Source organism: Microdochium trichocladiopsis (assembly GCF_020744255.1).
Source record: "Microdochium trichocladiopsis strain MPI-CAGE-CH-0230 chromosome Unknown B0I36scaffold_9, whole genome shotgun sequence".
Lineage (NCBI taxonomy): Eukaryota > Fungi > Ascomycota > Sordariomycetes > Xylariales > Microdochiaceae > Microdochium > Microdochium trichocladiopsis.
The window spans coordinates 826,518-847,428 of record NW_025763552.1 but is presented as its reverse complement, the minus strand read 5'-3'; the positions used below and the strand labels follow the sequence as shown (position 1 = coordinate 847,428).

General features: G+C 58.2%; 6 protein-coding genes across 6 annotated transcripts; 3 read left to right on the top strand and 3 right to left on the bottom strand.

Moving 5' to 3' along the window:
- Positions 1–534: 534 nt before the first annotated feature.
- B0I36DRAFT_366548 (uncharacterized protein) lies at positions 535–5,526 on the bottom strand (the record flags this gene model as incomplete). Its single annotated transcript, XM_046159315.1, has 4 exons — positions 535–1,192; positions 1,323–1,955; positions 2,036–5,244; positions 5,326–5,526. 4 exons carry the CDS (start codon positions 5,524–5,526, stop codon positions 535–537), a joined length of 4,701 nt encoding a protein of 1,566 aa, XP_046008167.1.
- A 1,228-nt stretch (positions 5,527–6,754) lies between these two features.
- Positions 6,755–7,385, bottom strand: B0I36DRAFT_250223 (Ctr copper transporter; the record flags this gene model as incomplete). The annotated part of the gene is made up of 2 exons (XM_046150527.1): positions 6,755–6,863; positions 6,976–7,385. 2 exons carry the CDS (start codon positions 7,383–7,385, stop codon positions 6,755–6,757), a joined length of 519 nt encoding a protein of 172 aa, XP_046008166.1.
- A 555-nt stretch (positions 7,386–7,940) lies between these two features.
- On the top strand, positions 7,941–10,667 carry B0I36DRAFT_163150 (ferric reductase like transmembrane component-domain-containing protein). Its single transcript, XM_046148690.1, has 6 exons — positions 7,941–8,123; positions 8,237–8,481; positions 8,608–8,719; positions 8,811–9,062; positions 9,165–10,463; positions 10,543–10,667. The coding sequence occupies exons 1-6, from the start codon at positions 8,014–8,016 to the stop codon at positions 10,547–10,549; spliced, it is 2,025 nt and encodes a 674-aa protein (XP_046008165.1). The 5' UTR covers positions 7,941–8,013; the 3' UTR covers positions 10,550–10,667.
- Positions 10,668–11,113: 446 nt separating this feature from the next.
- On the bottom strand, positions 11,114–11,752 carry B0I36DRAFT_250514 (uncharacterized protein; the record flags this gene model as incomplete). Its single annotated transcript, XM_046150547.1, has 1 exon — positions 11,114–11,752. A coding segment is annotated over one exon (639 nt), but the record flags the coding sequence as incomplete, so codon positions are not given.
- A 3,662-nt stretch (positions 11,753–15,414) lies between these two features.
- On the top strand, positions 15,415–16,274 carry B0I36DRAFT_366544 (uncharacterized protein; the record flags this gene model as incomplete). The annotated part of the gene is made up of 2 exons (XM_046159314.1): positions 15,415–15,477; positions 15,546–16,274. The coding sequence occupies 2 exons, from the start codon at positions 15,415–15,417 to the stop codon at positions 16,272–16,274; spliced, it is 792 nt and encodes a 263-aa protein (XP_046008163.1).
- A 3,493-nt stretch (positions 16,275–19,767) lies between these two features.
- B0I36DRAFT_376522 (Alpha/Beta hydrolase protein) lies at positions 19,768–20,900 on the top strand (the record flags this gene model as incomplete). Its single annotated transcript, XM_046160464.1, has 2 exons — positions 19,768–20,367; positions 20,439–20,900. The coding sequence occupies 2 exons, from the start codon at positions 19,768–19,770 to the stop codon at positions 20,898–20,900; spliced, it is 1,062 nt and encodes a 353-aa protein (XP_046008162.1).
- Between the last annotated feature and the right edge of the window lie 11 nt (positions 20,901–20,911).

Genomic DNA, 20,911 nt, shown 5'->3' with positions numbered 1-20,911 from the left:
TTCAGACTGTGGGGAGGAGTGCCCCGGCCGCCCCCGGAATTGCCAAACACGCAAAGTGGAGGGCTCGGCGAGTTTTCCCGGCGCCGGCACCGTCAACGGCGGGAGGGGCCCGGATCCGTCGGCACAGTCAACGAACGTGCCGAGCTGTGTCTGACATACAGCATTGATCATAGCAGGCGCCCTTCAAAGAGTCTTAAAGACTCTGGTTGTCATGGACTGACTGGAAGATACAGGCTGTCGACTGGACAAGCCTAGGCACAACAAAGTTCGAGGACGACCGAATTCCGAGGACGCAAGGCATGAAAGCCAATGAAAATAGTATGATGTTGATTGTGAGCTAGGACAAGCTGCTAGGAGTAAATATGCATAGCCTTACTGTCCTATACCCAGTAACATTGGAATAACTTTGCGAGAAACTGAAAATCTTCCCAGAATTCCACCACCAAAGCACAAAACACAAAGCACAAAAGGGACAAATACCAAACACAGCCCTCCAACCAACCAGCTCAGGGTCACATCTCATACTGCACGTCCTCACTCACTCACCACACTGCCCTGATCCATAACCACAACCCGATCGCACCACCTCCGCGCACTCTCGACGCTATGAGTGACCATGACCACCGTGTACGCCGCAAACTCGCGCCGCAGGATGTCCAGCATCTGCTCCTCGGTCTGCGCGTCCACGCTCGCAGTAAACTCGTCCAATAGAAGCACTCCGCCCTCCTCCAGGCCCCTCGCGTCCATCGCCTTCTTGCGCACTCTCCGCCTCAGCACCGCCCGGGCGAGCGAGAACAACTGCCGCTGTCCCACACTCAGCTCGTCCGTGAGCTGCTTGCCTACCTCGCCGGTGGTCGCGACGACCGCAGCCCCATCGATCCCCTGGGGGAACTTGGCCAGCAAGGTCTCGTACAGGCCGACAGTCTGCAGCGCGGCGATGGCCTCGTCCAGCGTCGCAGCATCCCACGGGTCCAGGTTGTCCCGGATCGAGGTCGGTTCCGCGGCCGACGAGGCCGGCAGGAAGACGACGTCCTGGGAGACGGCGATGATGTGTCGGGCTCGCAGGGCAGTGCGGTCGATGGTGTTGAGCGGGACCTCGTCGATTGTGATGCCGCTGTAGCTGTGGGCGTGGTCGGCGGTGGCGATGGGGTCGAAAAGCCGTAACAAGAGGGCTACGAGGGAGGATTTGCCGCTGTGTCGTGAAAAGTATGTTAGCATACGCCCGCATAGAGGCTGGATGGGGTGATGGAAGGAGTATCTCCACAAGGACTACGAGGCGCCGCCATAAGTAGTGTTCATCAAAAGGAAGCAACAAATCTCACCTCCCAGTCCGGCCGACCAGCGCGACCTTCTCCCTCGCCTTGATACTCAACGAAACATCTTTGAGCACCAAGGCCTCGGGATCACCCGAGTAGCTTGCAGACACGTTCCGCAGCTCGATCCTGCCTTGCCTCGGCCAGGTGTTGTCCAGCCCTAGCTCTGTGGCAGGTAAAAGGCTGCTCTCTGCAGCATGCTGGTCCATCGTCCCGGGCGGCGACCTATCCTCCCGCTCCGTGTCCTCCGCAAACTTCTTCAGCCTACCGATTCCGCCAAGACTGATCTCGAGGCCAGTGTACGCATTGATCACCATGCTCAACGCAGCTCCGAAGCGCATGAGCATGACTAGGCCGGCACCGACTGACCCGGAGGAAGTCGTGGCCTCTCCTCCTCCACCACCGCCCCCGGCACCACCGCCACCGTCACGCGGCAGATTTGTCGCGAGCACAGCGAGGATGACGCCCAGCACCGCGACAATCATGTTCATCGTGAGCAGCAGCCACTGCTGCGCCATGGCGAGCAGGTAGTTTGGCCGCTGCGACGTGTCGAGCAGGGCTCGGTTGCGGGCGATCTGCGCGGGGAAAGCCCCGTATGCGCGGATCGTGGAGAGGCCGGCAATGGTGTCGAGGAAGTGCGTGCTGTTCGTCAGAGAGGGGAAGCGTCAGCCACAAAATGAAGGAAACCTAAATGAATCATATCTGGAATTTGAGAAACATACTACAACGGCGACTTGGCCTCGAGATCCAGGATGCGCAGCTGCTTCGACGTCGGCAGGTAGAACCGCTGCAGCACCCATAGCAGGGCCGCGAAGAACGGGTAGCTGACGGCCAGGTACCCGCTGGACGCGGCGATGACGGCGGCCTGGCCGAGCACTGTGGCGAGGCTGAAGGAGAAGTTGTTGACCATGCGCGGCAGCTGGGTGTCGATGATCGTCATGTCCTGCGAGAAGAGGTTCAGGATGGTGCCCGTGTCGGTCGTCGTGAGGAAGCGCAGGCTGGCGCCCAGGGCCGTGTCGAGGGTCTGCTGGTGCAGGTTTGTGCCCGACAGGCGGACGAAGACGAGCATAACGATGCCACCAGCGAGGAAGACGCTCAGCACGGACAGAGCAGCGAGCAGCCCGTATATGCCCATGTAGTACGCGAAGCTGTGTGCGGGTGTGGAAGACGACAGGTCCGTGACGAGGAACTGCAGCCAGACGGTTGGGAAGTTTGTGGTGAAGCCGACGCTGGCGACGAGGATGACGTACACGGCGATTGGTAGGATGCCGATGCTGGAGAAGTAGTGCTTGTAGACGGCGCGGTCTGTTAGTGGGCGAGAAGAGGGTGATTCCGACGCTGATAGAGTTGCTGGTGGAGTTGATTTCGAGGGAAGACTGAGCACGTTCTTGTTGGGGGGAGAGCTCTCCGAGGTCCTCTGCCCAAGAATCGACGGGGAAGTGCTTGCTGGAGCGGCGGGCGAGATCGCAAGACTGGCTTTGTCCCGCCCACTCATCTCCATCGCCTCTTCAGGCGCCTCCTGCCTCGCAATCGTCCCATCACTGTCAAGATACACAAGCCGATTCGCAAAGTGCCTGAACTTGACAGCCTGCGTGCTGCACAGCACGACGGTGAGTCCAGGCCTTCTCCTCAGCAAGCCGCTCTGTCGCCCAAACACCCTGTCGCAAATCAAGTTCTGGGTATTGCCGTCGAGACCGGTAAAGACATCGTCTAGAATCACTAGGCCACCCTCGCCGTCTCTGCCGCTGAGACTGTGATACAGGGCCCGGGCCAGACTGATGCGCTGTCTCTGCCCGCCGCTGAGCGAGACACCCTTGCTGCCGACATGCGTGGCATCCCCAAGCGGGAGGCTATCAAAGTCCTGCTCCAGGCACGTTGCGTGGATAACCTGCTGGTATCTCTCCTGGCTGAATGACGAGTCGAAGCCGGCAATGTTCTCCCGGATAGAGCCGTTCATCAGAAATGGAGTCTGGTCGCAGTAGCTTGTCCTCGGCACGTTGCCGCTGGAGCTCCCGTATGCGATGACGACCCGGCCTGTCGAGAAGGGCACCTCGCCCAGCAGGGCACGGCACAGAGTTGATTTCCCCGACGCCACAGGGCCCGTGACCATCGTGATCGACCCACGCGGGAGGCAGAGGTTGATGTCCCTGAGGGTCGGTTCGCCCTGCTTCCAGCCGAAACAGCCGTCCTTGATGACGACCGCATCATCATCGGCCCCCAGTGTCGTGTCCAGGGCTCCTCGCTTCTCCCCGTCGGCACCAGCAACCACATCCGATGAACCGCCAGCCACCAGCACACGGGCATCCTTTCTCACCCCAGAACAATGCACAAACTCCCACACCCTGTCCAGGCAGGCCCAGCACCCGGCAAGAATCGGCAAGGTCTGCAGCACGACCATGAGCGGACTGGTCAGCAAGCTCAAGTACGACAGCGCCGTGAACGCCGTGGCCGTACCGCTCCCGCTCCCGCTACCACTCCCCAGCACGCCCGCAACCCCTGCGACCGCAAACGTCGCCACGGGCGCCAGCGCCATGGGGATCTGGGACATGCTCGCCGACAGGTTGATGACGCCGCGCATCCTGCTCCCGCGGGCAATCTCCTCGACCCTGCCGTCTTGCACCATGTCCCGCGCGGGCGCGATCATCCCAGACGTCCGCAGGTCCTTGATGTGCGAGAGCACGTGGCCGGTCGCGCTGACGCGGGCCTGGATGTAGCGCATCCAGTCGCGCTGGTACCCGACCGCGTACTTGGACATGGCGAAGCTCGCGAGGAAGCCCGCGGCCACGATGGCCAGGGGCGCCGCCACGACGGCGGGGGTGTTGGTCCGGCCGCTCTCGCCGTCGGGAGAGGTGAGCTCCCGCGAGAGCAGGTACGTCGCGAGGGCCGTCTCGATGACGTTGGCCCAGAGCTCGTGGATGTTGCGAGTGCCGAGGTAGATGGCGTCCACCTCGGTCGACATGAGCGTCACTGCTGCCGATGGTGCTGCCGATGACGGGGAGGAGGACGAGTTGGATGGAGTGGGTTTGCCGTTGGGCTTAGCTGCTGATGTCGCTGGCGAGGAGGACGCAGAGGAGGACAAGATGCTCGTCCGCTCGTAGATGCTCGAGACGAGAAAAGCGCGCAGCCGCGACTGCGCACGCTCCTGGTGATACCAGTAGAGTGCCGTGGAGACGGCTATCCCCGTGTAAATTAGCACGGCGGCACCGACAAGGCCGTTCGCAGTGACGCGTGGGTCCGCGCCCGTGTCGCCCCCATCGGATGAGAGGAACGTCAGCAGCGTGTGGATGAAGAATGGCTGGCAGAAAGTAAAGCCCAGCAGGCACAGCCGCGGGAGGATGGGGATCAGCAGAGACTTGAGCACAGGACGCGTCGCCCACTTCAGGATTGTCCATGCTCGGCTGTGGCCGGTGGCAGCGTCTTGCGATGGCGAGACAGTCGATGGCACGCGCGCGGCCGAGATGTCCTGGTCAAGGGGGTACAGGTCCTCGAGTGCCAATACCTGCTTGTAGCCCTTCCACAGCAGCTGATTGAGCCACGAGTATAGGCTCAGGCTGAAAATACTGCTCGTCTCCTCGGGGCTGTGGCTCTGATAGTCGTAGTCTGCTGATTGCTTGCTCTCCTTGGTGTTGATGGCGAGGAAGAGCAAGTGTACAATGCTCGTTGTCGTGAGGAGGATGGCTACCGTGCGATCCGACGAGTCTCGGCTGTCCAGCCAAAGCTGCTGTGCCCTGGCAACCGACGAAAGAAGGGACAGGAACAAGTACGCGCCGAGGAGATTGGATGGCCGGCGGAGCTTGAATTGCGCGACGATGGACAAAGCCAATGCGGCAACAGAGGCGACCAGCGCTAAAACAAACGGGACGAAGGTGTCATTGTCTCGCCCCAGCGCCACGAGGGTGGCATTCAGGGCCACGAATGCCACGCCAGATGTCTGTGAGAATGAGAGTCAGGGATCTGGCTGGATCTCTGGGAGTTGGCAGAGCAGCGCTCGTGCTCTGAGGCACACACTTACGATCTTGCCCGCGAGGAGCCACTTCGACGTCCGGCGGACTGTCGCCCGCCGCAGCAATTGCGCGGCGTGGACCAACGCGCAGGGCGTGAAGACGGAGGACAAGCCGACGGCGACCCAGAAGTTGGCAAACACGAGGCCGTGCTCGGCCGCAGAAGCAGAGCCGGAACCTGCAGGCTCGCTGAAGGACGACGGGACGTCCATGACGCCGCGGTGTGTTGTGAGTCTCACGGTTGTGCGATGTTGTTCGTGGGCATTGTCCAAGCCGGCTGGTGCCGCTCCTTATCAACGACGACCCCGTCACTGGTGATGCCTCTCTGGCCGGATCCGCTCCAAGTCGTTGTGATATTTGTAATGATACAGACTGCTGTATTTGTAATGAGGGGCCTGTTGGCGTGGGGGTTTAGCTGGGGTGGCCTGTCTTTCGAGATGAGGCAGTGCAGCGCAAGTCGACCTCAGACCCATCCGTGAGGCGTGAGGTCTTGGCCAGACGAAGTGGGTGTCTTGTATGGGTGCAGGCAGATATATTAATGCCCATGCAGACGAGTTGCTGACTCACTGGTCTCAAGGTTCCCCTCACGGGCGGTGCGGAGACGTTGGCCTGGCTACTGCTCTTATCACTGATATCACAAGCATCTTCTGCCACCCAACGGGCTGGCTTCGTGGGAATCACCAGAATCAACCACTTGATGCATTCGAACACATTCACTACCTCTCTTGATCACAATTGTCCATCAGTGCATCACGTGGCCAGCCAATCGACCCGCCGCACAGGCGTATGTCCATTGTCTCGCTGCTGTGTTTCTACACTGGTCATTATCAGGCCGCCGCTTGTGTTTAATTCTATTCGAATCTCAATCTCGTCTTCATCAGCAAATTGCGTGATGTTGACGTTGGCATTACCTGTCCGCTCCTGCGGCAGGGGTCACACGCGTTCACCCACCGCGCATCTCACATTGAATATATCCCCAACTATCCCACATCATCAGCACATACGACCATAGGATCGAGAAAATTGAGGGTCCCGTCCGCTCCCCTGTACACAAGCTCGATACCGCCGGATCAGTAGTTGGGTCGGTGACGACCAGCGAATCCCCGGTGTTGTATGTTTTTGCTACCATGGTGCCCTTCTTTTTTGCGCGTGAACTCTGGTGCTGTGTTTATACGCCAGTCATTATCATTTTGCCGGTCATGTTTACTCCTCTTGTCTCCCAAGCTCGTCTTCACCGGCATTTTGTGTGGTCTTCACAACGGGGAGCATTTGGTTGCTGCTCCACTAAACTTTGATGCTGATCCACGATGTTTTGCTGCCGCTCCACCAAGCCACAATGATGTGTCTAAGACTGTATGTGGGGAGAGAACCAACCCATAAGAAAATCGATTATTGTCCACCCCGTTACACTCCAGACGTCAGATGAATCGCATGCCGCGATCAATGATGATCTTCCGCACCGAACCTGCCCACCATAAAAGCCCCCAGGAAGATGCCGCCCAAGACGGACAAGAAGTATCCAACATTCATAGTCATGACCGCAAGCATACTATCAAGATTTAGGATGATCAGCATTAAACGGCGCTTATGAACAATGAAGAAAGCCGCATCCCGATCATAGGAGCGAGGAGACAATATATAGAGAAGGAGGGGTTACCTACAGCAGATATCCGACACCGCTAATGACAACCTCTGCCACGGCCCTTGCCGTCTCGGTGCTCGTGCGGAACGGACAACTCCTCCTCGCTCGTCGCAGGGCCGCCCAGAACCCCTCTCGTCGTCCCAGATGGCGGCGGTATCCGGGGCCGACCACCGCGTCGTCGTCGGGGCCATTACTGTTGCAGCAATCCGCGCCACCATTGCCGCTGCCGCCGGAGAGCTCCTTGGTCCTCCGCGGGTCCGACAGCACGGCGGAGCAGAAGTAGATGTTGCGCAGGGCGATGAGGATGCGGTGGACCGTTGCCAGCACGATCAGGAAGATGCACGTCCCTGCGTAGGCTCCCGGGTCGGCGGGGGTCCAGGCCTTGGAGAAGAGCGGCGAGGTGACAGACTGGAAGAAGACCATGGCCATCTCGCTCATGTCCATGGTCATGGGCATGGACATTGAGCCGCCGTCCATGCCGGCCCCGGCAGTGTCCATTGGCATGGGGCTTGTTGTGGTGGTGGGCATGGACATGTCCATTGTTACTGGCTGTATGGGTGGTCTTCCTTTGTGACTTTACTGACAGCAGAAGAAGTCGATTCGTCTTGCTGCGAAAGACAGAAGGCAGTTACAGAGGGCGAATGACGGGATGATCCAGCAGAGGAAGGCCTGGCTGATACTTGAAGAGCCCGACGGCACACTTGTCCACGTTATCACCTGGGGCAGGGTATCACCACCTAGTCCGGGGTTAGACCCGCTCGGAAACGTGCGCAACGGCAGGCCCAAACAATGGACCCCGACACTTGAGAGGGTTTGAGCAAGTATGCGCCAATGAGGGTCAGCCCCGCAGGAGGAGGAGGAGGTGTCCCGGCCGAGTAATACCACCAACGGCTCGTACGGGGAGGCTATCTGGGCCTCGCAGGACGCAGGGCATTATGACGCGGCCTGATAAGCTTTGTATCTATAATCCGTCTTGCTGCCCGTGCCAGACGATGGACCGACTGTTGGACTTTCCAGTCATCCCCCCTGATCCAACACTCCGGTCACCACATACACAATGCCGCTGCCATGGCTGGACCAGCCCATCATGATCGAAGGCTCGCGCATGAGCATGTGCGACCAGACTGCCGACGAGTGCGCATACAAGGCGGAACGCTTTAGGAACTGGTAGGAAACCCACCTGTGGTCAAAGCCAAGCTTTGTTGCCCAGACCTTGGCGTGCTTGTGTGAGCCTCCATTGACTGGCAGCGACTAATGCACACACACACACAAACCTGCAGGTACATTGCCGACTACGTCTATGCGCAGGGCGCGACCTACTTCTTTGTCGCTGCCATTGGGGCCTGCATGCTCGCCTATGCAGCTTCGAGCACTGCGCCATCGTCTCTGGCCAAGACGCGGCTCTGGTGCAAGTCCGAAGCACTCCTCCGGTATCTGGCGTACCGTCGCTGGACAATCGCGGGCTACCCGACTGTATCGGTGGGAGTTGCACTGCTCATCGCGTGCGGGGCGGTCTTTTTCGCAGGTGTGTTATTGTCGCAGCACGGCCCTTTTGTGAAGATCTGCTTTACCAGACACCCACACCGTTTGTTCCAGGCGCAACATCCGTAGACTGCGTGGACATCGAGCTGACCCTGGAGAACAACAACAGCAATGACACTGGGACCTCAGCCATACTACTGGCCGGACATTAGCTGGGGCGGCTCGCCCCCCATCGCGACTCGGGCAGGATGGATGGCGCTCGCATGCCTCCCGTTTATGCTGTGAGTGTACGATACAGACGATTTCTGGCCAAGTCGCGGGCCTTGCGGCTGGAAAACGGCATGCTAATCAAGTTGTACTTTCCACTTCTAGGGCGCTCTCGACCAAGGCCAACATGATTGCCGCCGTCACAGGGGTCTCCCACGAGAAGCTCATTGTCTTCCACAACTGGACTGGCTGGGCCATGTTCGTCCTTGCACTGATCCACACATTCCCTTTCCTCGTGGTCGACTTCCAAAACGGCATAATGGAGCAGCAGTGGACAGGCTCCATTTTCTACTGGTCCGGGGTCGTGGCACTGATCGCCCAGGCATACCTGCAGTTCTTTTCTTTATCCTTCATCCGGTAAGAAAGTCCTTCGCTTCCTTGAGACCATACCCTTACCGTCGTGACTTCTGGCCCGTGACGCACCACACTTACTCATCGAGACTTGATACACACACGCAGGAACCGGTTCTACGAGTTCTTCAAGGCCACCCACCTCCTCATGGCGCTCGTCTTTGTCCTCTTCCTCTTCTTCCACTGCGACTTCACCCTCACGTCCTGCTACTACTTCATCGCCGCGGCCGTCCTGTACTTCTCGTCCCTCGCCTTCGCGCAGGTGCGCACGTGCTTTGAGCACGGCCTGTCCCTGCGCGCGACGCTCGACCTCGTCGCCCCGGGCATGGTGCGCGTCACGGTCCCCGCGCGCCGCAACACGACCTGGCGGCCGGGCCAGCACATGTTCCTGCGGTTCCCCGGGGGAGGAGCAGTGGGCGGTGCGGCTCACGGCCTGACATCTCACCCGTTCACTATCTGCAGCGTGCCGTTCTCGGCCACGGGGGAGAGTCTTGGAAACAACGGCGGCGACGACAACGACGGCGAGAAGAAGAACGAGCCGCGCAACGAGCTGGTCTTTTATGCAGCCGTGCGCGGCGGCATCACGGGCAAATTGGGCCGTATTGCTGGTGCTGTTGTTTCCGGTACACCACACCGGGACTCACCATCATCATCACCATCATCGTCAACGTCATCGACGCGCACCACGGTGCCTGTGCACCTCGACGGGCCGTACGGGGGCATCAAGGGCCGGCCCCTGGACTCGTTCGACGACAACCTGATCATCGCGTGCGGCGCCGGCGCCGCCTTCTCGCTGGGCTTTGTGATGGACGCAATGCTGCTGAGGGCCGCGACGAGGAGGCACGCTACTACTGCAACCGAAGGAGGAGCCGGCATAACGCCCCGGCTCGAGGTTGTGATTGCCACGCGTGACAGAGCGCTCTTGGGGTGGTACTCAGACGCGCTGGCGACGTTTATACATGCGAACGGCCTTCCGGCAGACTGCGTCAAGGGGGTGCGCATCTCGGTCTACGTCACAGCAGGGACAGGCCCGACCGCAGCATCGTCATCGTCGTCGTCGTCGTCGCCGTCCACGAAAGAAGTGGATGTCGAGACTAAAGGGGATGCTGCCGCCGCCGTGGTTGTCGGGTCCCTCCCGACTGCCGCACCATCCGTGGGCGGTCTACTGCAGATCGAGACCATCGCGGGCCGGCCTGACATCAGCGCGCTGATACACGGCGCTTCTTCTTCTTCTTCGACAGGGCAGCGGCAGCAGCAGTCGCGCACATCGTCGCTGGCCATCGTGGCGTGCGGGCCGGGCTCGGTGCTCGAGGAGGTCCAGGCCGCGGCTGCGCAGGCCCAGCTGCGGATCTTGGCTGGTCGAGAGGGGGCACGGACGCAGGTGTACCTGCATACTGAGCACTTTTCGTAAGTCACTGTCCTTTCGTTTGCCGTGTCTTGAATCTTTTGATCTGCATGCTGACTGGTGATCTCTCTTGGGTATCAGCTGGTAACTGAAGGAACTACTCGAGGTGGCTCGCAAAGAGCGCTGAGGAGTTCTAGGCGTTTGTGATTGTGCTTTTGGGCTTTTGGCGAACGAGGAGGCACTCTACTTGCCTGAGTTGCCTAGTTTGACTCACGGATATAATTCATATCTCTTTATGAACACCACCACATGCGTGCTGCCATGTCGACCCTTAGAAGAGCGCAAGAGGCAGACACCAAATGTTCATGACACTCCTGCTGTCTCATGACCCGTTGCCACCGGGCGCCCTCGGGCTCCGTTTATCCATCCCCAACACCGAGAATGGATCACGGCGCGCGTCAAGTGGCGAACACGAGCCGTTGTGCGTTGATGACGGCGTCACCTGCGGCGGATATTGAGTTATACATTATCCATATTAACGTGCTGTATAGTTCTTGTGAGCTATATACAAGTGTTAAGAATTAAACATGGCCGTCCAGCCCCCAGGTGGCACGGAGAAAGGAGACCATCATGTGTAAGCCCAACCCCAAACACATCACCACTCCCCCCACTGCCCTGCAACAATCCCGCCGAAAGGGCCCTCGGCTCGAACTCAGGGATTGGCCGGCAGCACAGTGAGGTAGAAGACGTTGCTGCGGATCGCGCCGCTGCGGAGGGCCTTGTACTGGTAGCACCCGGGCGTCAGGGGCACGGGGATCTGGACGCTGCCGTTGGCGTCGGAGGTCTGCCCGCCCACGGTGGCCCCGCCGACGGGGTAGTCGTCGCCGCCGTTGCCGTTGGTGCCCGTGACGGTGACGGTGACGGACAGCGTCTCGAGGGCGCGGACGACCTGGTACGCCGGGCTGAGCCTGAGGAACGCGTTGGCGTTGAAGGCGTCAAAGGCCCACAGGCCCTCGGTGCCGGGGATCACCTGCTCCTGGCACCCGCCGGCCGAGGTGAAGACGCGGTCGCGCATGACGCCCCAGAACTGGTTGCTCGTCTGGGCCGAGGCGCCGATGCGCTGGATGAAGAAGTCCTGGAACTGGTTGCTGTAGGTGCCGTCAAAGTCGAAGCCCTCCTGCGCCCCGGCGGCGGCGATGTCGGTCGTCAGGGTCGCGCCGGGGGCCGGGTTGTTGTTGTTGTTGGTGCCGTCGCACAGGTGCGTGCCGCCGGACGGGGTGGTGATGTTGGCCGGGCCCGAGGTGATGCAGCCCTCGAAGAGGGTGCCCTCGTTGTTGTTGCCCTCGATGCGGAAGAGGTTGTTGGTCTGGCCGGCCGGGGCAGGAGCAGTACAAGAGATTTCGCCTCTCGTGGTGGTCGAGGGCACGGGCACGCCACAGAAGGGGCCCACTCCGTTCTCGTAGACGGTCGAGGTCGACGTAGAGGTGCAAGGCTGCTCGGTTGTAACGGTGAAGCTGGAGACAGTCTCAGTGATAGTGGCAGGGTCGGCCGTGGGCGCCGTCGAGACTTCGGTGACGGTGGTCGAGACGACATCGGTGGCTGTGGTAGAGGCGGTAGCCGTGGCCGTGGCAGAGGCCGTGGCCGTGACAGTTACTGTCGTGGTTGTCGTTGAGGGAGCGGCCGTCGCGAGGATGCATGAGCAGGCCGAAGACACCTTGGCCGAGACGTGGGCAGGCTTGCATCCCTCGGTCAGCACGGGAGGAATCTCGACTGAGCCACCATGACGCCTGCGATCCGCCGGGGCCCCGGGCCTATTGTAGTACACGACCGTGGGCAGGGCCGCGAGGGTCGTGGTAGTGACACAGACAGTGCCCACAGTCTCGGTCTGGGAGATTGTTGTCGTCTCCGTAGCTGTCACAGTAGCCGGGTCGGCTGACGGGGTGGTCGTGGTCAAGTCCGTGGCAGTCTGGACATCTGTCTCGGTGCCCGTGAGTGTCTCTGTGACGGTAGCTGTAACCGTGGCGGTAGCGACAGTCGTGGCACTTAGAGTCACGAGCCCTGGCGTGGTGCTCAGGTAGTCGTAGCAGAAGGACGACAGCGTGGGCAGGTACTCGGCTGGCAGTGATGCCTTTGCGAAGCACTTGTCAGCGGCACACGAACCGCCGCACTTGGGGTGGGCGTGGACGCCGGCGGCGACGGCCGAAAGGATCACGGCGAGCGTCTGGAACGAAAGGCCCATGGTTGGTGTCTGGGAATTAAAGAGCGTGGTCTGTGGTAAACGAGTGTGAGGCAGATGGCAGAGCAGAGCAGGGGCAATAAGGCAAGTGTGGCCTCTTGCCAGATATATTACCATTCGTACATGTTCTCTCCGGCTGGACGACGAGGCCAGATGCATAGCTGACCACACACAACACGCCAGATCTGCGGCGCAACCCGAGGTCCAGGGAGTCACGGACTCAACGGTGGATCGTCGTTGTTGCTTCTGCGGGTGCGAATCTGAGCGTGCAGCGCGCTATTGATGGTCCAGCCAGCCTCAAGACGAGCCAAGATGCCGCTTTGGGTTTGTGCCCCTGAAAGCCTTCTGTCAAAACCCCATGGCACCCATGCTCACAGAGGCCAGGCCCGCGGAGGGGCCCACGGAATCCCGGCGGGTAGACCAGGGCACCCTTGTACTCAGCTCTGACGACTTGAGCTGAGGATCCGCCTGATGAGGCACAGCCCTTAATGTTCAGGACTTTGGAAACGCCGCAAGCATAGAACTGTACGTGCCTGAGCACTGGGGATGGAGTCGAAGAGAACAGAGGATGGCTACCTTGAACGCCACGATCCCCCGGGTGCGGCGGCGCAATACTAAATCTCCGCAGCGCCAGTCAAGCCACCTCATCTCCCACAGCTCAACGGTCACTTTCTGGAGCCTGCGAGGTCGCCGAGGCGCGTCTTGTGCCTGGCGCCACGATCGGACAACCGCGCGCTAGCTCATTAGGCACAAGGCGTCGGCAGCCCGCCTCCCCGCTGCCCATCCCCGATACATGCCTAGCCTCGAGCCGTAGGGCGATGAGATCCAAAATGTGCCATCGGCTGGATGGCTCTGTTACTAATAAAGAGCGGCTAGTGCACAGCAAGCCCTGGGCAGGAGATGACGGATATCGCAATTTGATCGTCAAAAATTCCCTGGCTACTCCAGTGTTGATGTGGCTGCCACCAGCTAAATGATGGCCTGGCTGTCCACAAGAAGGCGCCCAAGCATGCGGATCAGTTTCTCCGGCTCACGCACTGATGTGCAAGCAGGCCAGTCGGAATTAGGCTTCGATGGACAAGCATAATTTCCTGGACAGGCCTTGCAGCACCCCGCATATAGCCGGAGGATTGTCCAAGTGTGAGTTCGGCCCAGTTGCCTTTATGGAGACACCCCTTTTCCTCCCGACTGCTGGCCACACCACGACTCGGGCAGTGCAAACACAAGTCCGCACCGCAGAGAGGCCTTTGCTTGAGGTCCTTTTGCGAGGCCTGCCCATTCACAACAAGTACCTGGCCCAACATCACGCCTCTTGGAACCCGAGAATGGCCACACAAAATGAAATCCCAGATTGATTGAATCAAAGTTGATGTGCACATACCCATTAGGGATGCTCACGAAGCACCTAGCTCCAGAGAGGCTTAGAGCCTTACGTATGGTTATTTTGACTGACCTGGGACTTGCACAAGTCGAGCTTAATGGGAGCTAGGCACCATGTGAACTGGCCTTCGTGGGCGTGCTTTCGTGTGAAACCAGCGAACAGTGTCGGTTTCACAACACTGCTGTGCCGTCATGATGCGTCAATGTATGATGGCTGCGCCGGCGCAACTTGCCTTTGCAGAGTGGACGCCACTCTGTCTTTCCAAGGTTCTCAGTCCAACACCTGCGCGGGCTGGTAGCATTGTGATTGCAGTGGGCCGTGATGCCACTGCATTGATCCATTGGCTGTGTGACGGTCTTTCATAGAGAATCCACGAGAAGGCAGCCTATTCTTTTGTGGACTTGACTCAAAAGCATAAACAGGGCGGTAATCAAGACTCACCAGTGCATGGAAGCGCCCATAAAGAATAGTCCTGACTGATCAACTTGCTCAAAGCGACAATAACAACTGTGAAATGCACAAGGTGTTTGCACGTCAGACAGTGACCCAGTTCCATCCGTTGTGGCCTATGATGTGTAGGCCTGAGCACAAACGCACTGTCTCGGAGTAACAATGAACCAACCAAGAGCCGTTGGTCACCACTCACGGACAGGCATCCATGGGCAGTCATTCGTGCGGTGTCAATGAGTGTTGTGAAGCATTGTTTGTCAAGGAGGCTCAACAACCATTGACTGTACTTCGCCGAGCTCATGATATAAACCTCGCCCATCCCCATGACTCTTCCCATTTCTACTCATCTCCCCAGAGGCAAACTCAACATCAACATCCCTCAGCACTTACCTGCTCTCATCATTTCCCTCTCTCCGCCACACATCTTAGCACAAACAATCCTCATTCTTCTTGAGACTCCTCACTCGCTTTCACTCCGCTCTTTCTGTTCCACCCCCGCTGTCAAAGGGCGGCGCTATGCCCTACCGACAAGTCCAATCCTTGAGACCACGCCAAGCCTCCACCTGACACCCAAGACCGCACGTCTCGTCCCAGACGTGCTGCCACAAGCCACGGTCAAGACTGGCTGGTCTCGCGCAGGCTCAGCAAGGTGTTGTCTTGCACCATTCCTCGCCAGTCAGTCCCAGCAGTTGTGACGGCATTATTACTAGCGGTACGTTTTCAACCTTGAGGCTGTCTTGCGTGGTCAATAGGATGCAGGCACTGACAGTTTATTATTCCAGCAAGACTTCATCCACACTTCACGCCTCCACCACGTCCTACACATCCATCCCCCTCTTCACACACCGAACATACTTCCCACAACCAACACATCTATTCAAAGCCCTATCGCATGCCGCAGGCATTGCCATGAGCATTATACCAAGGTTATGAGCCTGGTACAGTTATGAGCCTGGAACTGTCACTTTCGACGTTTGACCGGGGGCGCCTGAACCTCTCGTGGTCCACGGTACCAGAGACCGACTCACCCAGGCTTTGGAGGAGCATGGTGTTTCTGATGCCGCGGCTTTCCAACAGTTTACCTCGGATCATTTCGCCCCCTCGGACGAGCCCAGAAGACTGGATCTCATCCTGTCGCCGGATCTGACCACTTTGTCCAGCTTCATGGACAGCTTTGAGACCGTGTGGAATGAGAACCGCGACGAGTCGGCGCTGGACAAGCTGTTCCGTGCTTCGCCTCGTGCTTGCGAGGTCAATCTCAGCAATGCCGTAGACCTCCGCGCAGAGGGTATCACCAACCAGGAGCCTGTCCAGCCTCTGTATTGGTCGGCCAAGAGTGCGATTGCGGCCAGGGCGTACCAGTCGATCTACGCCCACAGGTACGAGATCAAGGTCGCAGAAGAGTTTGCGCGTTTTCCGTATCGCGGCTTCCTCATCCCCAAGGAAACCAAGATGGTTCGTGGTCTGCCATACCAGTACATCGTGGTCATCACGAAGTGCGAAAACCAGGACTACATTCCACGCGCGGGCACGCGCCTGAACATCACCATTGACGGCAAATGGGGACTCGAGCCACTGCCGAAGGAAATCCAGCCCGCGGAAAAGGTCAACATGCTCTTCAAGGCCATTACCAAAGCATACGCTGAGGGGCAGCGCAATGACGACATTGAAAGCCATGTCATTGAGCGTTTGCATGTACTTCTGGTCGCGGGCACGGATGATCAGAGCCCGGAGCTGCCACATTCGTCCTCCTCCAACTCAGCCTTATATGGACACGTTACGTCAGCCTTGGTCACATGCTGTTGACGAACTGCCGATGATGTATCGCACAAAACGACGCGACCGCTCTCACGACACGCGAAGACCTGCGGGATTGTTTCAGTCTCTTTCGTTTAGCTCGTCGGAGTGCCCGTGAGCTCCGGGCCAGGGCAGATCCAGACTCCATTGACGCAGAATCCCTGTATCTCAGCAACTTCGAAGTTGGCGCTGTGCTGAGGTTCATGGTCCGTGGCATGCCAGGTGTTGTTGTGGTTGACGTCGCGATCCACTCTGAGACGGAAAGGTTTCAGCCTCTCGTCCTGTCCTCCAAGGCCCTCGCACTGTTCATCTCCCGACAGGTGATAATCACATACTGGAACGATGCATCTGTAGGTGCAAGTAAAAACATGAAACACTGGGGGCTCCTCGTCCATGAGAAGCGCTACAATACTGTCATCATCTTCGACAGCTTCAGAAGCACCGCAACAGAACATCATAGCAACATTGCACGGAACTGGACCAGTGGCCTTGCCAAAATGGCATACCACACCAGGACATAGTTTTCAAGCTCGCTCCCTCGACCAGGCAGTACGACAATTGGACGTGCGGATACTTTGTCCTGGAGAATGCCCGCATGTACGCTCACGAGAGTGGCGAGTTAATATTGCACAAGTCCTACTATTACAAGGAGAAGAGCGGCGCCTCCACCCAGCCCAAATTATACGGGAGGCCCAGAGATCCAGAGGCTCAGAGGTTCAGAGGCTCAGAGGCTCAGAGGTTCAATCATCGACCCCACAGTACAACCTGTTGGCGCCTAGGAGCGCCATCAAACATATTCTCCACGACCAATGTATCTTCTCAGAGCGCTGCCGCACGCAGCAGGCAACATCATTAGCAGTGTACCAAGGTCATGAGCCCGGTACGTTCATGAGCCTGGAACTGTCACCTTTTGGCCTGTTGAACATGCGGGTGGCTACGCATATCGACGACCAGACCGCTAGATGCTAGCTCGGGACTGTAAACACCTTCAATCATCTCCACGGCAAGAACAAGTCTGTGCCCTTCCATTGGTGCGCGGAGGACACTCTCCAATACCACGGCCGTTCCGACATCCACCACGTCCAGAAGGCCTTCCCTTACTTTGGCCTCTTGCGGCAGTGCCTGGAGAGATTCTTGAAGGGAGAGGACCTCGGTGGGTTTCCTGCATCCCAGCCTAAGGTCTGGCAGTTCATTGCGCATCTCGACCACTCGCAATGCAAGGCAAGACTAAACTCGCGATGATCATCTTGGCTGTGATGCAAAAGGTTCCACTGAAGGCCTCTCCTTTGCCAATTACCGTGCAACAGTTGCCGGCCGAGACCATATAGGCAGATGTTGCCCAGCAGGTGTCTCCGGACGAACGAGGACGCCCCCACCCCCTGCGACGGATTGGGGAAAAGACTCCGACTCGAGCATGACGCCAGGTTCTTCCTCTACTTGCTGGATTGTAGCGCAACCTCTCGCGGCAAGCTTCGCACACGGATATACGACCCTATATCGAGCCTACCCAGCCGAGCGGCTTCAGGATTTGTGGGATGCTAGCGGTCTGACCAACATGGACTGCCTCTGCAGTGGTGCACCAGGAGACTTCCACGACACGCACACGCGCTACTATTTTATTACGAATGTCCGCGTTGCTCTTGTTTATGAGTCACCCGCCGTGTCGCCATGGGTGGAGCTCGGGATGTCAGTATCATGGCCTGGGAGTTGATTCTGACCGATTCCCGGTTCGCCAAGGTCCTTACACTCCACCGGCTCCAGTTCTCACACCCAGACCAGTTTGTCCCTGACCGCCAAATCTGGGCTGACGGCGTCAAGAAAGTATTTTAGGAGGCCATCGGTATGTACTGTGGCCTGGTTGGAACTCCTGTGCCAGCTGCCATATTGTCCCGTCGCTCAACTTGGGAGCCGCAGCTGCTGCTCTTTGATGAGGCATGCCGCTTCACACAGGCTCAAGCGCTCATCTTGTGGGCTGCGTTCCCTGATGCCCAAGTGAGGATGAGTGCTGGCGACCCCGCGCAGTGCAAGGCATATGCGCCAACCATCAACTCTCACCTCTCCAGAGGACCTGAGAAGAAAGATGGCTTTCTGTCACCATTCGGTCTGTATTCGCATGTTTCGGAGGTGGACAGAATGCTCGCCTCGCCAACCTTTACGATATCATACCTTGATGTGAACAGGCGCCAGTTCTTTGGTATGCATTCCTTTTCGTCGGCAACTTTCTACCACGACCGCCTTACTCAAGGTCACCAGCTCGCACCTCCGTATGCTGAGGCTTTCTGCGCATTTGAAAGTTGCCATGCCATCTCCACGACCAGGGCCGCAAGCGCGCGCGAGTCAAGCGCTTTCAGCAGCTGCCAAACTAGTTCAACCGGCCGATTATCGCAACACCAACAAGCACCGACTGCTAGTAACCAATGTGGCAGACGTCCAGAGGCCCAGAGGCCCAGAGGCCTAGCGGGCCAGGAGGTCAGAAATTCAGAGGTTCAGAGGGTCAGAGGGTCAGAGGGTCAGAGGGTCAGAGGTTCAAAGGTTCATGTACTAGATAGTCATACACACAGCTGCTTACATGTATCCCCGACGCTGATATGAGTCTCGTTTGATGTTCGCTTCTTTGCCATGTGAAGACCATTTTTGGTGTTGAAGGTCATATTGCCAAACAATTGAGGCACGGTTTCAGCACAATTTATTTATCGCGAGGTAGTGTAGTAGCAGGCTATTCTCTTAATTTGGCCCAGACATGCAGTAGATCCCGTAAAGAAGCTGACGCCTTTTTGTTTCTACAGCCTGTGTACTTAAAGGTCTTTCTGAGATAAGGCATACGCAACCAAACATGAGGCGGTGCTAAATACATGTTCGGCATCCGCCGTTACAATCTCAGGAGAGCTTGCACGCCTGACTCAGCATTCTCTACACGACAAAGACCATTTTGCTGACAGACGGTAATATCGAGGCTCAGAATAGCGAAGCCAAGGTCAACTGAGGAGCGCGCTTGTTCCAGAAATGCCTGAACTGTAGCTGGGACGCTGTGGACGATGCGCGACATTTTCACAATGCAAATGCATTTGCCCTTGGGAACATTGAGTCTATCGCAAACCGTCTCGACTACAAGAATGCCGAAACAAGTAGAGAAATAACCCACGATCCGGATCGGTGTAATTGAAAGCAGTTTTTACCCGAGCGCGCTTCGAGTCTTGCCGCCCCCGATTAGGCTATTGCTTGGAAATGTCTCCGGGCGCGATCCACCTTGCCCAATGGAGATGGGAACGCATAAGCTGAGCATGACGACGGTCGCCGCGCGGATTTGATCTGATACGCGCTGTAACAACAAGGTCAGTATGGCATGGTGTTGAGGTATAAAAGTAGATACTGTTGACCAATCCTTCATACCTACGCGGCTCTTTCGCCCGAACAGCACTCACAAAACACCCAGCTTATACCTTGCATCCTTTATTTGGAATTTAATAAGCAATCGATCGAGCGCAGAGCCCATTGCTGCATCATGCGATCATCAATCGCGCTGGCCGGTGCAGCCATTGCTGCTCTCAGCTCGGCCCTGGCGTGCGCCACGTCGACGAAGCAGTTCACCACATCCGGTGGCGTGTCGTACACTTACGAATACTCACCTGCGACAGACTACAATGGCACCAGCAAACCGACCTTCCTATTCTTCCACGGCTTCCCCTCGACACGGCGCGACTGGGCTCCTCAGCTCGCAGCACTCGAGAAGGCTGGCTTTGGCGTCCTGGCGCCTGACTTGCTGGGCTTTGGCGAGTCTGACAAGCCCGATCCCAACAACCTCTCAGCATACCGGTGGAGTGTGGTGTCAGACCACATGGCTGAGCTCCTGGACGCCGAGGGCCTCGGCCAGGTCATTGGCGTCGGCCACGACTGGGGCGCGACAGCGATGGCCCGCGCCTACAACTACCACCCAGACAGGTTCTCCAAACTCGTCTTCATGTCTGTCGGCTATGTGCACCCTACGGGGTTCATAGATATTGACGCAATCAACGCGCAGACTCTGGCGGCGACAGGTCTGGCGCAGTGCGGGTACTGGTACTTTTTCAACCACTTCACGGCTACAGATCTCATAAGCAACCATGTGAGCAGTCCAAAGACCAGACAGCGTTGATACTTGGAGCGGAAATACTAACGATTAACCACTTTGGACAGCTCGAGTCCTTCTACAGCGCGGTCTACGCAGCAAACAGCACCACGCAGAACCGCGATGTTGGCCACATCGGCGCCGCACGGGCGCGGCTCGAGGCCAACAGGACCATCCCGCTCGCGCCCTGGGACACCGAGGCCCACAAGCAAGACTGGCTCAGCCAGTTCAGCAAGCCGGGCGCCGTGGCACCCTCGCTGAACCCGTACCGCCGAGCTCTCACCGGCACTGATGTCCCAGATGACAATGCGGTCCCCGAAGTGAACAAGCTACTCAATGTGCCAGTCACCATCATCGGGGGCTCGCTGGACACCATCACCCCCGGGGCGGTGATGAGAGTCGTTACGGAGCCCTTCGCGATGCGCGGGCTCGAGGAGTATCAGCTGCAAGGCGGTCACTGGCTCGGATGGGAGAATGCCGATGAGGTCAATGCCATATTGTCGAAGGCTGGTGGAGACATCGCGCGATGAGCCTGTGGCTA

Coding starts and splice junctions, on each gene's coding strand:
- B0I36DRAFT_163150 (XM_046148690.1), top strand. CDS start 8,014: ATGCCGCTGCCATGGCTGGACCAGCCCATCATGATCGAAGGCTCGCGC. Junction 8,124..8,236: donor GCGGAACGCTTTAGGAACTG/GTAGGAAACCCA, acceptor ACAAACCTGCAG/GTACATTGCCGACTACGTCT. Junction 8,720..8,810: donor GCATGCCTCCCGTTTATGCT/GTGAGTGTACGA, acceptor TTCCACTTCTAG/GGCGCTCTCGACCAAGGCCA.